Here is a 16,410-nt window from a genome sequence, read left to right on the forward strand (position 1 = left end):
TTTAAAATAAATATCTTAAATACTCCTAGGAATTTTTGGTCCTGTTCTAATTCTTGGGGAACCCAAAGGGATGAAAAATAATTGCTGACAATCTATATGCAATCGAAAGGGTACATGTTCTGTACCTCAGTTGTAGTTTAAGTACTGGATAAGTAGGTATAGAAGGTAGTTTGAAGTTTATGTTCAACATCAGACATGTGCTATATCTTGTTTTATTGCATATACGTATATGTGGATGGAAGCAGAATCCAGAAAATGATACAGAGGTGCATACAATTCTGAAAAATGTAGTGATTGTTTAACAGACATATATATATATATATATATATATATATATATATATATATATATATATATATATATATATATACATACATACATACATACATACATACATACATACATACATACATACATACATATATATATATAGTGTATATCTGCATCTTTTTTTCTTGAAACTCATTTCCTATCATTCCAGAATTTCTGTGTAAATTCATCTAAATTCATTATTTTTGGACTCTCTAATACAACAGTATTTTAAACAACTTTCTAGTTGAAGGACCAGTTACAGTTCTATTTAGATTCTTGTGCTTCAGTATGACTTGCAGGTGAAAAAAAAACCCTAAGAGCTGAATTATACAACCAAATATGCCGTTGGGATGTATGTACAGTCATTATCACACCATATTGATTCAAGAGCAAAAATGGGGTGTAAAATATAAATTACCAACCATTCCCACGGCATCCTGATCAAAGGGATTCCATTCTACATTTTCTGGATAACGAGCCAGAACTTTGGATTTGAATGTGCGTCTTAATGGAGTTTGTTCAAAATTTTCACCTGAAAAATTGAAAAAGAAGTGATCAGTCACAGTATTTTCATTCAAACGTTATTAATGTAGATGCTAGAAAGAACATAATTAGGAAGTAAAGAAATATTTGAATTTAGTCCTTTTAATAGAAGCAGGAAGTGCAAAGTAGTTATTAGCAAGAAAGAGGAAGCAGAATGAAATTATAGTATTGCTAGTGCCTTGCATATAATTATCTCATTGCGCTTTTCCTTATATAAATGTAACACAAGCTACTTCATTTATTTTAAATATTTATTTGTACTTTAAAACCAATTCCCACTTTCAAATTAGTTAGGAAAAGCACATATTGATAAAAGATGCAAAACTTAAATAAAAACTTTAAATATACATAGCATCAATTTTAATTTTATTTGGTTTTTATAAGGCTGGAATCCATCATCCGTTATAAAACAATTCTGTGAAGAAAAATCAAGAAGGCACAGATGGTCAAGGGACAGAAATACTAGAAAAGAAATATGAACCAGAGTTTTGATTATTTTTCCTCCTGGTTTTTACCTTCTGCTGAACTTGAAATGAAACGGCCACCACCATCTTGGGCTTTAGAGGCCTGTATATACTGGCATAAAGCTATATAACAAATAAAAAGAACACTGTGTTATAATTTAATAGCGTCAATACTTAATATGTCTACAAATCTATTTCTTAAAAATTATTGAAAAATAATCATTATTATTATCTAATTCCACTGTATTTTCTCTATGTCTGCTGAATATGTTTAGACAAAGTAATATCTAAAAGAAGAGATACTGTAATTTCTACATATTTTACAAAAGAATCAGCTGCATTCTTTACAGCAAGCTATGTAACAGAAACACTCACTTTAAATATGGAGTAATAACTTTAGATCATTAACTATAAAATGCATTCTAGGTCACGTGTGGGCAACTTGTTGCTCTTTTTGCCGAGTTTCATCTCCCTGCAGTTATGGCTAGCATGTGGTATTGGGAGCCTATAGCTCATTGACATTTAAAGGCCAAAAGTAGACACCCTTGTTCTAGGATAACTCATAAATAAAAACTCATTCGTTCTCCCAGCTATAATTAATTGGTTATTAAAATTACTAAAGGAATATACTCCTTAGGAATGTATGGTTTTGTGCAATCAATGTAATTTCATATATAATGGGGAAAGGAAAGCTATATATCAGGGGTGGGTTACTTCCAGAATTACTGCCGGTTCAGTGCACACAAAAATTTTGCTCTGTGCATGTGCATGTTAAAAAAAGAAAAAAATACATTTGTACAATTACAATTGTTCTGCGCACGCGCAGAACCAAAAATAAAGATGGCAGCCCTGTAGGAAAACTGGTTTGGGGGTGAGGCAGGCCTGGGTTGCTGCTGCTTCCACCGACCCAGATCGCCAAACCACTACTGGTTCGACCGAACCAATCTGAACTGGTAGGAACCCATCTTTGCTATATATGTATGTGCCTTCTAGTAAATGTTGACTCCTGGCCTGAATAATCCCTGCAGTTTTTTATAGAGAGCCAGTTTGATGTTGTGGTTAAGATCAGAGGTGGTATTCAGCAGGTTCTGACCAGTTCTGGAGAATTGCTAGCGAAAATTTTGTGTGGTTTGGAGAACCAGTAAATACCACCTCTGACTGGCCCCACCCCCATCTATTCTCTGGCTCCTGAATCAAAGCTGATCAGGAAGAAATTGGGATTTTGCAGTAACCTTTTCCTGGAGTGGGGAGGGAATAGAGATTTTACAGTATCCTTCCCCTGCCATGTCCAAGCCATGCCCACCAAGCCACGCCCACAGAACCAGTAGTAAAAAATTTTGAATTCCACCACTGGTTAAGATACCAAATTAGAAACCAGGAGACCGTGAGTTCTAGTCCAACACTGGGCCCAAAGTCAGTTGGGTGACCTTGGGCCAATCACTCATTCTCTCAGTCCTAGAAGTAGGCAATAGTAAATAACTTCTGAAAAAATGTTGACATTAAAAGCCACAAGTAGACCACCCTTGATCTAGATTAACTGTCCAAATAAATACTCATACAGCTATTATTAACAGAATTAATTAATTCTCTAGAATTCAGAATGCACACATCTCTTCTTTTCAACATTGTTGCAACTGCTCGTTTGTTTGTACCTTCTTCTGGATTAACCTGAACCAAATCATGATTTCTTTTGCAACTATAAAACCAAGTAGTTAGCATTTTAAAAGGCATATAAATAAGTACTAATAGCAAAGAGGAGGAATAACAGGTCCAGCAATCCCTCAAACTAACAGAAGGAACACCCTACTGGCAATATGGGTTTCAAAAGATAACACGAATCTGACTTCCAAAGAATTCTACTATGTCAGAATTGAAATGACATATTATAAATAATATCATATAGTTATATTATCTAAAAATGCTTTATTGGTAAAACAGCTCCTCATTATATAGCTATACTGCATTGGCAAATTTTACATTACATAAAGAAAAACAGTACAGTAATCTTAAATACCACTGAAGAAACTTAAACCAGAAACATACTAAGAGAATTTAATAAAGCCAATATTTTTACAGCAATATTTGTCACACTTTATTTCCTAGGAATGAAATCTTAAAAGGAAGGGATTTTTAACTCCAAAAATAAAAGTTGTCACCTTCACAAATTGAATAGGCAATGAGTATGCCAAGTGTGACAGCTGTTAAAACAATAGAGGAGGAATACATGAAGCATGTTTCAAAAAGCTTAAAGCTTTTATCACCATCTGCATAGTGGGACTGTGGAGGAACCATTTATTGTCCAATGCATTCTGATTAAGGGGCAAGCAGTGCTGATTTTGGAACAGTTGCTGTTAGAGTCTTTAATTAGTTAAAATGATTTCAGTTTCAGCTTATATCCTTATTCAAATTGCTTGGAAAACCTTATATTATTTATACAAAAATGTTCAATTATCATAAGAACATACAACTTCACAAACATAAAACTGATTATGAAAAATGAAACATTAAATGAGATAACTCTGTATACATGAAATAGTGCCCGAAAGAATGAAATGTGTTTTTATATATACTTATATTGATAACATATAAATTTCAAGGAAACTTATAAGTCTAGTTGCCTTTTGAAAAAGCACTTTTGGGACAACCTGGATGACTGAGAATCTCCATAGACATATACATTTTAATTTGTATTAGCCAATGACGTAGTTCAAAGCATGCAATATTTAAAACATGAAATGATAGCACTTTATCACTAATATCTAAAATTATAATTCAATGAAATATTTTAAAAATCAAAAACTGAACAGCTTCTCAAATGCACTAAAGCTTTAATTGACTTGTATATATAAAAGGAAAGAGAAAGTCATTGTGTGGTTTGTTGCAAAGTGCAATGTTTGAACCAAGTGAGAGATAGAGAATTCCTCAATCTTTTCCTCTCAGCCTTCTTCCTTTTCCTTATAGTCTGTTCCTTTCACTTATACAAGATAAATCTTCAAACTGAATTATTTATGCAACTGCTCTTTAAATCCTTCACAGTCTGAGAACCAGTTACAGGTGTTCAGAATAATATTTTTGTTCATATTTTAGTGCATGTATTCTTTTATGCAAGCAATGACAAAATCATAAGGTGAACATTACAAGAAAGATTAAATATAAATTCAGCGTTAGTCCATTAATAATTATTTGTTAAATTTATTTCAATATTTATAATACTGGTAAACTATATAACTAACACTGATAAAACTAGCAGGAGTAGCCATTATAGAGATTCAATGTGTTTTCTTGTTGAAATAGTATCAGGACTTTTGTAAAAGAAAATATGGAAGAACACTTAGATCTTAACAAATCTGAGAGAATGAACATACATTTTTGATCAAGAAGTAACTTTGGTGAACATTCTGAATGATTATTGCATAACTAATTATTATTATGGTTGATCACAAAATCACCCAGATGTTTACATTGGAATTTGCATATTTATTCACCTATTGAGTACTTCCCAAGAATCTAGGATAGACAGATGTTTTGTTTGATCGTATTAAAGGTATAGATTTATCTGATTTACATTTGGTCATTTAAAAATCACTCAAAGTTACAACAACCTCCGGAAGGGAACTAAACAGCCCATAAAGCACTTCCAGCCATCATAAAACATCATGTGGCTCCCCCCCCCCCTGCAATCACAGCTTGGCAACCTGTTACATGTAGACCTGTGGCCAAGTGTCCCACAATGATGTGATTGCTATTTGTAATCTTCTCCGCCAGCTTTCCCAGAAAGTCAATGGGGAAGCCAGTAGGGAAGGTTGCAAAGTGCTGCTGTCTGTTGAAATGACTCCCTCTCATTTCTGGAGGCTGGCTGAAAGAGCTGTCTACTGAGCAGAGCTGAACTCTGGCAGTGTGAAGAAAATGTAGCTCCATTCCTGAGGCTACCAGAGCAGTTCTCTTCTGCACATGGAGAGGAATAAAAATCCTCCTCCTTCTCTGGGGAAACAGAGGTCAGGCATAGGAACACTATTAAAGAATTGTGAATGAAGACTGATGAGCGATATTTAATAATTCTATACCATTTCTCAATCTGAGTTAACTTTTTGTGCTTACCATTTTTTTATTAGTTTAACTACCCTGAGCTTGCAGCGTCCCCTAGTATAGGAGGCCAATAAAACATATTTCTAGATGTAATTAGAATATGCAGGCCGCTCTGCTTATGCAGAGGGGGGAATGGGGAAGAATCCCTCCCCAAAAAGGACAGTTTATTACAAAATTTAGTCAACAATATACATATGAATAAAAAAAGATTTATAAAAGTTTCTTAGAGAATTAAAGGAATCATGTAATTCTTAAAAATCTTGATCTCCCTTTGGGATTGTAAATACAACCATGCACACAATTGTTTTGTCATGTTAGCCATAAAGCCATAAACAACACTCTCATACTGTACTGCAGCTCCAAAACACTTTAACTGAGCACAGCTGTTGTTACATCAGCTACACCATTCTTCCCCAATGTATCAGCTACCATATCACGTCCGTCTCAGTTACTTCTAAAACAAAAGAACTCATTGGTGTTCAGAACATGGTATACAACACAACGTTCTTGAGAGAGAGGGGGGGGGAATAAACGATCTACAACAAATTCATTTTTAAATGTCATTATGATTCTAATCTCATTTTCTTGCAACACTACCAAAATAAAACAACTCCAGTTTATAAAAAAACTACCCAGTAATTTTTAATATTACTGAAACAAATTTTAACACTTACACAAAACACTCCTACCAGTAATGTACCCTTAAAAACAGTGGAAAAATTGACTCAGCAGAGAAATATACTAATATGTGAACTTTTATGAAGTTCTGATAAGATATTAAGATACAGACTTCTGCTGAGTTATTAGCTAAATTGCCCATGGAAAAATATCTTACATTACTGATTTTTGGAGGAATGAGCTCATAACCTGTTACAGGAAAATATTGTCTCTTCCACCAAAGCCAGATTACAACTAGAGAAATTTGTCATGAATGTGAGAAATGCATGTTCAAATGTTTATGCTTAGAAATAGGGCGTTGGTACTTAACTGATACGCTTCTTCTAATAGGGTAGACTTCATGTTTTACAGGGATATGCAATGGATAAGTTCTTTTAAAACTTAAACAATTCATTTTTGCTGGAAGCAATCTGTGCTACTATTTTTAAATAGATAAACTAAATTATGAATAGAAGTTTCTAGTCCTAAATCCTGTTTTTCACTAAAAAATGAAATGTAGCTTTCAGCATGTACCATTAAGAACATATATAACAGCAAATACAGTAGGAAAAGAAAAACAATAAATATAGAGATATATAAAAAACAAAAAAAGGGAAACTAAAGTGATTTATTCAACAAAAAGGAATATTTTTATAGTGATAGAAACAAATCAAAGGAAAGAAGGCAGCCATATAACTGATATGGTAGCACCAGTACTTCTGTGCAGTTACAAACTGTTGCCTAAAATAACAGCCCAGAGGTTTGGACTTCCAGAGGTGAGTCTCTATCAGATACAGTAAATGAGAGAGAACAGATGACTTCACTAAACTGAAATTAAAAAGGGGGAAATGAAGAAAACTGCTCTAACAAAGGAATTCCATCTTCATAATAAAAGATTTCCAAAAACTCAGTAACACCATTCTGATTCAGATGAAGCTTCCAGAGCAAAATGTCCTTTCTTTCTTCTCTATAATATAGAAGCTAATTATTTCCTAGTATGTAATTCTTGATACAGGTAGTCCTCAACCTATGACAACAATTGAGCTCAAAATTTATGTTGCTAAGTGAGACATTTAAGTGAGTTTTGCCCCATTTTATGACTTTTCTTACCACAGTTAAATGAATCAATGCACTTGTTAAATTAGTAAGCAGTTTGTTAAGTGAATCTGGTTTCCCCATTGACTTTGCTTGTCAGAAGGTTGCAAAAAGTGATCACATGACCCAGGACACAGCAACTGTCACAAATATGAACCAGTTGCCAAGCATCCCAATTTTGATCAGGTGACCATGGGAATGCTGCAATGGTCGTAAGTGTGAAAAAATGTGTTGTAAGTCAAAGACTGCCAATACTTGTAAGTAAGCCAAGCATTTTAGGTGTACATCCAAAAAACCTCCAGGTGGGCTTATCCATTAGTATACTTTAAAAAAAATAATACAGGTAATTCTTGACTTACAACCATTCATTTAGTGACCATTAAAGGTTACAAGGACACTGAAAGAAGTGCCTAAAGACTGCTCTTTGTACTTACAATCTTTGCAGCTTCCCTACAGGCATGTGATCAAAATTTAGGTGCTTGGCAAACAATATGTATTCAAGGTAGTTGCAGCATCTCAGATCATGTACTCGCTATTTGCAATTTTCTAGCCTGCTTTTCATAAACTACATCAATAGGTGAGCTGGATTTACTTAATGACTGTGTGTTTCCTATAACAATGGCAGTGATTCGCTTAACAACTGTGACAAAAAAGGGTTGTTGAAGGGAGCATAAATCATTTAACAACTCTCATGCTTAACAACACAAATTCTGGTTCCATAAACTGAGGACTACCTATATTCCAAATGTATATGATAATACTTTTAAAAAAATGCCATGACAAATGGATTATCCATTAATTACCCACAAAGAAGTCAATTGTGAAAATTTAAACTACAAACATTTCAAGAGTCAGCTTATTTGTGGTGGTACATTTTATAGAGTATTTTGGTTAAAAATTTATGGATCAGCTTATCTACAGATGGGCTGTATACGAGTATATGCAGCACATGAAATTAAAGCATGTGACACAGATACTCAATTTAAAATCATGTACTTGTGATGTTCATAGCTTTACTTAGGAAAAATTTAATTGATTGTATGTGGTTTATGAATTATTAAGATTATATTAAATAGTGGTACAGCTGGTGGAGCTGCTGATGGAATTACAGCATTATTTTGTTGTGGATTACTGAAAAACAATTGTATTTTATTACTAGATATAAAAAGCAATTAAAATTAAATTCTTAAAGGAAAAATAAAATTAACATTTTATTAAAATGTATACCTCATGATTGGTTACATTGGAACCAGCCACACAAGTTGGAATTAAATTCTTTTTAAATTATTGGTTGATTGAGCTGCAACCACAACCTGTATTTTTTACAGGCCCAATGGGTCAACCGGAAGTTCGGAAGTGATCCTTTTCCAGCTTCTGGAATACCTCTGGAGGTCCTGGGAGGCCTTTTTCACCCTCCTCAGGTTTCAGAAAAGCCTTTCAGAGCTTGGGGAGGGCGAAAAACAGGCCCAACAGGCCAACCGGAAGTTCAGAAACCATCCCTTTCTGGCTGGGAAAACATGAGAGAAAACTGAGCTATGTATGTTACATTTTGCCTCTGAACAAAAGACAGAATGTAATATCTAACAAACCAATGAATAAAAACAGTTTAAAACAACTGGCAGCTAGGAAGGCACAGTATTCTATTACAACTTTGCAACAACAAATGTCTTTTATCATTGTTAGTGATCCTAGCAATAAATGACAACATTCCCACAGTCAAATTTAGTTATTCTGAGAACATTACGTTACACTTAACCCAAAACTGCCTACTATGTATGTCAGATTACTGTTTATACTTAGGAATCATTTTGCTTTATTTAGAACACTATTTCCCTTTGCCTTTTTCCACTGAAATGCCAACTTTTACTTCAACAATTGCCACTTAAAAGATAAACTGTTTGAATAGCACAGAGAACTTTCTATAATTAAAAATACAAACAGTGGAGGAAAAGCTACACAATATATCCAGTAGGATATATTTCAAGAAGCTTGAGCGTCTACTGAACAAAGAACGGATTTTGGAACAAATTTGAGCAGAAATCCATATAACTCTTAAATCTAAAGCATAAGCATAAATAGACAAATTGTTTTAATAATAAATATCCTTTAAAAAAAACCACAAGGAAATATTCTGCTTGTTTTCATTTTTCCCTTCCTACTTCATACTAATACAAAATTTACTTTGCATAGTTGTGATACAGCACCTTGTATAGACCTAACGGTAGCTAATTTCAGGATCATTAATCAAGAAATCATGGAATGCTAGTAATCGTTATGAGCACTCATTATTTAAACAATTTATTGTTTAAAATTCAAGTGGATTTAATTCATGGGGGGTAGACTTACAGTGGTATGTAGTTTTAGCTATTGGAGTATTCCCACATTATATGATTATGATCTGGGTGCTCAGTTATCCAGCTCATGACTACAACATTGTAGCATGCCTGGTTACATGATCATCATTTGTAACATTATCTGCTAGCTTCCAACAAGTAAGGTCAATGGGGAAACCAGCAGGGAAGGTTGCAAGTTCTCCTATAAGTTGACCCTGCTGGTTTTTCTCCCAGGGAGCTCCATTATGGAGTATGAGATCTTGAGGATCTCATACGTTATTGTAACCCTACATCCCTGGCTATTGCTATTGCTATCTGCACTCTGTAGAGGCCCTCGCAACCTAGCTTGCTCTTAGAAGTCACTGCACGACATCATCTCACATCACCTGCAGACCTTTATCTTTTATAAAATAAATATCTTTATTTATCCTTCTGTTATCTTCACTCCCCCTCTTATTGGTATTATTATTATGATTATCATTATTCTATTGCTTTGCATGTACACTTAGAGCTTCTGCACCATGGACAAATTCCTTGTGTATCTAATCACATTTGGCCAAAGAAAGTATTTAATTCAATTCAATTCCCATCTCACTCTATAGCACCTCTGTGTACCAGCCTTCTGCCCCGCAGCCCTAAGCACACCCGTGCACTCTTTGCTTGGAATTTCCGCCTCTTCCTGCTTACCGAACTACATAATCCTGGAGTTATGGTGGTAAAGTGTGATGACACACTTTGTGGCCGCATTGCTTAACAATGTAAATTAGTGTTATAATTGCAGTTGTAACTCAAGAACTACATTTATGTACAAATAGTCAATCAGTCTACTTCACTGTATAAGTACATGACATTCTTACTATGCGCTACAATGCACTGAGAATATTCACTCATGGTTGAGTCAACAGAAGATTTCTAAACATGAAATTCAAAAGGAAATTAAAAGCAGAAGTTGTAGAAATGATCACTTTGTTTGAACTACAAAAACTCTTGGGTAATAAAGCAATGATTTCTACATTTAAGATTAATTTGCAAAAAAAAAAAAATCCTAGTAATTATATTAAAATTTGAGGATAAGGGTGTCTAGGATAATATTTCATCTATGATAGGTTACAGAAAGTTTACGTCTTAATAATTTTCACAAAATATCCCTGGATAAAATAAAACAGGTTAAAGAAATTAATCAGATTTTCTAGGTACTAACTCATTTTATATTTTCATTAAGGCCAAATCTGATAGTACTAACAGTATGGACATGCAATTTTAAATGCCTATTCAGTAGTAAGTTGTCAATGGTAAAGTAATGGCAAGAGGAAAGAAACACAAAACATAAATACAGTGAACAACAATTAATACTCCAATCTAAGTAACTGTGCAAAACCAAAATATGTTACTGCACCCCTTTATTTTAGCTTATTGAAATATGAACAAAATGCAACATTTGCAAGTGGCATAAAAGTAGTCTTTGCTTTAAGAACTAATAAAGACAAATATTTTCAGACAAGACAGCAATACATTAGACCACAGGGTTCTTATAATACATTTTCTTCTCAATTTTTTGTATGTACACTCTATTGAACGTACACTATATATAGAAACAAAAACAGGCTAATTCAAACTTAGGCTAATTATTAGATGAGGCACTCTCTAGAAAGGTCTATTTATGAGAACTGAAGGGTGCAAGGTAATGTATTCATAAAGATTTTAAAGGGATTGGGGCAAGTGTTATATAGTATCTCTTTAGAAGCTATGCCTTCATTACATCACCATATAAGCTCATGTACTGTAAGGATACAATGATTTGCAAAGCAATTATATGGAACACAAAAACATGAAATGTATGATAAATTTTAATATAAATAGTAAATGATGTTACATAAGCAATGACTGATTATTTTCATATTACGTTGGCCCTTTCCCACTCTCCTTGGATTCCAATTAATATCTGAATTACAGATTGTGCTAGCTTCAGCTCACAGAATGAGAGTATCTATAGCAGGGGAATTCAACTGGGAGCGCGAGATGAAAAAACTTGGGTTTAGAAGTTTCAAAATTGTAGTGTATATGCATAAGTATATGCATATAATTTTTTACTTTTGTAAGGGGTGCGAGAATATATCAGAAGCATTCTAGGGGTGCGGGATATAAAAAAGGTTGGGAACCCCCGATCTATAATATAATGCTGCATATGGTTTGAGATCCAATGGGATCTTATTGCATACATTCAATTAATTCAGTATACTGACAATCAAAAATTTCAAGTGTATTGAAGCAAGAAATACTAAGTGATTCAGCTTGGCATGCACACTGATATCTTTACAGTTTGTGATTTTTTTTCTCCTAGACCAGTTTGTCTCAATCTTCCTAATGCTGTGACCCTTTAATACAGTTCCTCATGTTGTGGTGACCCCCAACCATAAAATTATTTTATTTTTCCGTATTTTTTCAAATATATGTGTTTTCCGATGGTCTTAGGCGACCCCTGTGAAAGAGTCATTCAACCCCCAAAGGGGTCCCGACCCACAGGTTAAGAACCACTGTCCTAGACACTTTAAACATTTTAAGGGAAATATAATATAATTACATATAATCTTTGAAAGCGCAGGAAGAAAATAACACCTGACTTTCATGAATTTTATCAAAATATTTTGAAAATAATTCTATCACTGCATGAACCTGACAGATAAACATACATATCATTTTAATAAGAGAACCAAAATTTAAAATATTGCTAACAGTAAATGAAAAAAATATCCTTTATGTTAAACAAGAATACTTTATAATAAAAAATTAACATAAAGGAACTAACAGTGTTATTCCACATAATATTTCAGAAATTACAGTAATTTAAGTTATTCATAAGTATGAACAAAGAATAAAGTCAGATTGGTATTTATTTGACAAGCTCTGGGTGATTTGAAGTACATTAGCAAGGATATTCAACTCCAGATAGGATCCATAATGAAATGCTTCCATAATCTATACAGTACTGTATGCTGCTGATAAAAATAAGACTGTTATAACCAGGAATATGAGAGTATGTTCAGGGTTGTCAGCTCCACTCAGTTTTATAAACAGTAAATACTTATTTAAACTGTTTTTGAAATAAACTATATGGGTTAGGATTCTTTACATTTGTTTACATATTTAACAATTTTCATAACCCATACCAATACTAAAAAAACCTCTGTGTGACTATCAGCGATCAGCGCTTTAAATTGGGTCCAAAAAACTGCTGATATATTACACTGTAACTTTATTAAAGGGATTATTATTATTTTACATGGCATGTTCTTTTAGCTATTAAATTTTGTGCCAGTAGTAGATTCCATGTTCTCTACAATTATAACCCATATAGAACAGTATTTAATCAGGTTGAAGTGGTATTGTGATCAAAGCATCCTGATCCAGATAGGATGGTAAATGGCATACTACTTCAAACTGGAGAAATGTTGACTATATGGTTGTCTTCTTAAAATGCCACATTATGGTTTGCTTAATTAAATATTGTATTAAACAATAAATGTTTATACCACATTTTAGTTTAGTTTTATGCTGTTATGATAGATCCTGGGGTTGTAAAAAGTAAATGATTTCACAAGCCTATCATTTTAATATAGAACATTATTAAAGGCAGTATATATAAAGTTGATTGCATTATAATGGAAAGTTATATTCCCAATCCTGTATATTTCACTTTAAAAAATATAATATGATTATACAAAGTAATTAAATCCTGGAAGTACTTCACACATAACAATGAAACAAAATTAAAATATATTTTTAGTAATTCTTATGCTAGCTTAGAAAATATTATGGTTATATACTGAATCCATTTCCTAACTACATAAATGTTACTCTCTCAACTGGGAGATTAGTTTATCCAGCCATTCTTGAATATGTGCAGAAGATAGAAAATAATTTAAAATATTGGCAGGTGCCCCAAAAGCCATAATAGTTTTGCAATACTTCTGTAACTTCTTCTACTTCTTCTTTCTCTTCTGCATGCAATTTAATCATTTCTTTAAAAAAATGTGTCAAGTTAATATGTTTAAGTATAACACCACTCTCCACAGAAATGGATGTTAAGTCAAAAATACACAAATCAAAGACTGTTAATCTGAAAACAGAACAGTTTTTGAAAACAGGAAAAACCAAGAAAAGTGTTTCCTGTATCTTATGTGGTGACTGCCACAATCTTAAAAAGCAGGCTCTGCCCTCCAAAGTACCAACTGGAGCAATTAGGGAGTTCTGATAGCTCAAGGAGAGGAAAAAATAAGCTCCTGTTGTGGCCAAAACAAAGCAGCAGCTGTTTTCAGCCTCATCCCAGAGAGCACCCTGGGATGCGCACCAAGCAGGGGAAACCCCCATACTCCCCACCCACCCACATCTGTCACTGTCCTCTTAGGCAGCCCGAGTGAGGGTGGATCGATGCTCAAAAGAAGTTCGAGCTCCGTTATGTTAAACTAAGCCGCCCTTGGCGGGGTCAACGCAGCACACCCAAGGCATTTGTGAAGCTTTTTACGTTAGTGTGGTTGTCAAAAGCGAATATGTGTGTGTGTGTGTGTGTGTCCCTCCCTCTCTTTCCCCCTCTCCCCCTCTCTGTTTCTCCGTGTGTATCTCTCTGTGTGTGTGTGTGTGTGTGTGTTTCTCCACACACTCTTTTTCTCTCCCCCCTCCCCCTCTCTCTGTGTGTGTTTCTCCTCTTCCTCTGTCTCTCTCACTCTCTTTCTCACTGTGTGTGTGCGTGCGTGTGTGTACGGTATGTCCATATAAGAGAGACCTAGTGAAAGAGATGTACGGGGGGGGGGGGGGGGGAAGAGAAAGTGCGCGTTATCTGCCCGGGCCCTAAGAGGGGCAAAGCACCATCTACAGTCGTCCCCGCTCCTCCCTTCCTCCAGGGCATCCAAACGACGCCATGCATCCGGCGGCAGCAAATTCCCGGGTCTGTCCAAGCTTCCAGAGACTGCGGGGCTGAGTAACTCACCGGAGAGCTCGTCCGGTTCCAGGCCAGTCTCGGTGTCCAACCCACAGATCACGAAGTAGTCGGCGAACCGGCCGGGAGCAGACGGAGAGGAGCTGCCGCCGCCGCCACCGACCCCGTCGCTTCCTCCCCCTCCTCCGCTCATGCTGGAGAAGCCCCCGCGAGGCGGGACAGCTCAAGTCGTCCAGCTGGGAAAGAAGAGATTAGGGGACGCCGCCGCCGCCGCGGCGCTCGCTCCGTTAGCTGTGCCTGCTTCAACGGCCCTCGCTTCTGCCGCCGGCGCCGCCGCTGCTGCCTCCATGACGGAGCGGCCAGGGCCGCGCGCCGGGCTGTGAAGCAGGCCCGACAGACCAGCGGACAAACACGCATAACAGGACGCTCCCTCGCCGCCGCCCCCTCCCCTCCCGCTCGCCCTCCCTCCCTGCCCAGATGTTTCGAGGAGGGGGGGGTTAGGAATGGAAGCAAGAACCGCAATGCTGCACATGTGCAGTGAGCAAAAAGGATGACGTGATCCTTTGCGGGTGGATGTCTGAGGGGTGGAGCGATGTACGAGGAGATCAAGGCCGTTCCTCTGTCGGTTCTTTCTTCGGTACCCAGAGAGTAGCGTTCCCGTCAGGAGGGGTTTCCATCTTTCTTCTATGGAAACGTTCGCCTATTACTATTTCTTTGGGCCCTTCTATTTCCTCGTCTTTTCGGTTCACCCCGTTTTTTTCCTTTATTGGAAGGACACCCCCCCCCTCTTTATACCGTAATTGCATCGCTCCATTTCCCCCCCCCTTTAACTTTCCTTCCAAGTACAGGATGAGTTCCATCCAGAGTTTGATTATGGCAACCTCTCCGTGAGACATACCCCCCCGGTTCTCTAGAGGATAACAACTTCATCTTGAGGGCGCTGTTCTACTTAAAACGATCCCACATGGACCCATCTCCTTGCCACTTTTTACCACCTTCCTAGTTCCCACTTTCACCTTCCTAGTTCCCACTTTAAATTATTGTCAAATTGTTATTATTGTCATATCATTGCCCAAAGAGCTGGGGAGGTATGAGATCCTTTGCAAGAAGAGGAATAGTGAGGAGCACGAAATCCAAGAAATTCTACTGGCCAGCTTTGTATGTATGGGTTTCAACCAATACCTGGGATACATATCACCTGAAAGTGATCACGTGCATGCAGTGATGATTCGAGAGTTGTCTCTCATTATGGCCTGAAGCACTGTCTTTTAATCCTAAAAATTGAAGTGTGTTTTTAATATAAGTCCTCAGGGTCCATAACAAATCAAATGTATTTGCAGATTTGTTACCACTTTTGAGTTTTGTTTCCTATATTTTAAAGAGCATTTCTTTTTTCCTTTAAATGTTTTCCCTCTCTTAAACATTTAAAAGATATATATTTGTTCCACAACCCTCTTATAGGGAGATAATTGTGCTTTTTATTCCGTTTTCTATCTTAACTTTCATTCCATTTATTCTTTGCCATATTTTCCAAATAACCTGAAATTTGAAGAATATTTGTTTGTCTGCCTTTTATTTTTTCAGCTCTGTGATTTAGAATGAAATATCAGCCATTGAGAGAAAAGTATACTAAATTAATACTAAATGCTAAATAGTACTCATAACCATACAATAGTCTCACCTTACTTTGAACTGTCTTACCAAAAATGCAAGAATTTTAAGAATATATAAAAATTAAAAGGCTTGTTTTATGTTTCAAACACCAGTAGTCCTTTTGCTGCAGTTTAGGGTACTGGTTGTTTTTTTTCTCTTAGAGGTTTAAAACATAATTGTTCCACAGTCTTCTTTTAGGAAGAGGTAATTGTGTTTTTGGTTATTACCTTTAAATCATTTGAATTATTACCCTTTACATCTATTTAACAATGTCACCTGATGGGATCTAGGAAGTGGGTTGAGACATTCTCTTTTGGAACAACATCCTGCTCTA

At 35.8% G+C, this 16,410-nt stretch overlaps 1 protein-coding gene across 1 annotated transcript in view; it reads right to left on the minus strand.

The window, feature by feature from the left end:
• The window catches only part of DENND5A (DENN domain containing 5A), a 73,534-nt gene extending 58,380 nt beyond the window's left edge, over positions 1 to 15,154 (minus strand). Inside the window, 3 exon segments of the mRNA XM_032223077.1 lie at positions 735 to 844; positions 1,371 to 1,442; positions 14,475 to 15,154. Of these exon segments, the coding sequence (XP_032078968.1) occupies positions 735 to 844; positions 1,371 to 1,442; positions 14,475 to 14,616 (324 nt within the window). The 5' untranslated portion in view covers positions 14,617 to 15,154.
• Positions 15,155 to 16,410: the final 1,256 nt, after the last annotated feature.

The sequence above is a fragment of the Thamnophis elegans genome, chromosome 1, assembly GCF_009769535.1.
Source record: "Thamnophis elegans isolate rThaEle1 chromosome 1, rThaEle1.pri, whole genome shotgun sequence".
NCBI lineage: Eukaryota > Metazoa > Chordata > Lepidosauria > Squamata > Colubridae > Thamnophis > Thamnophis elegans.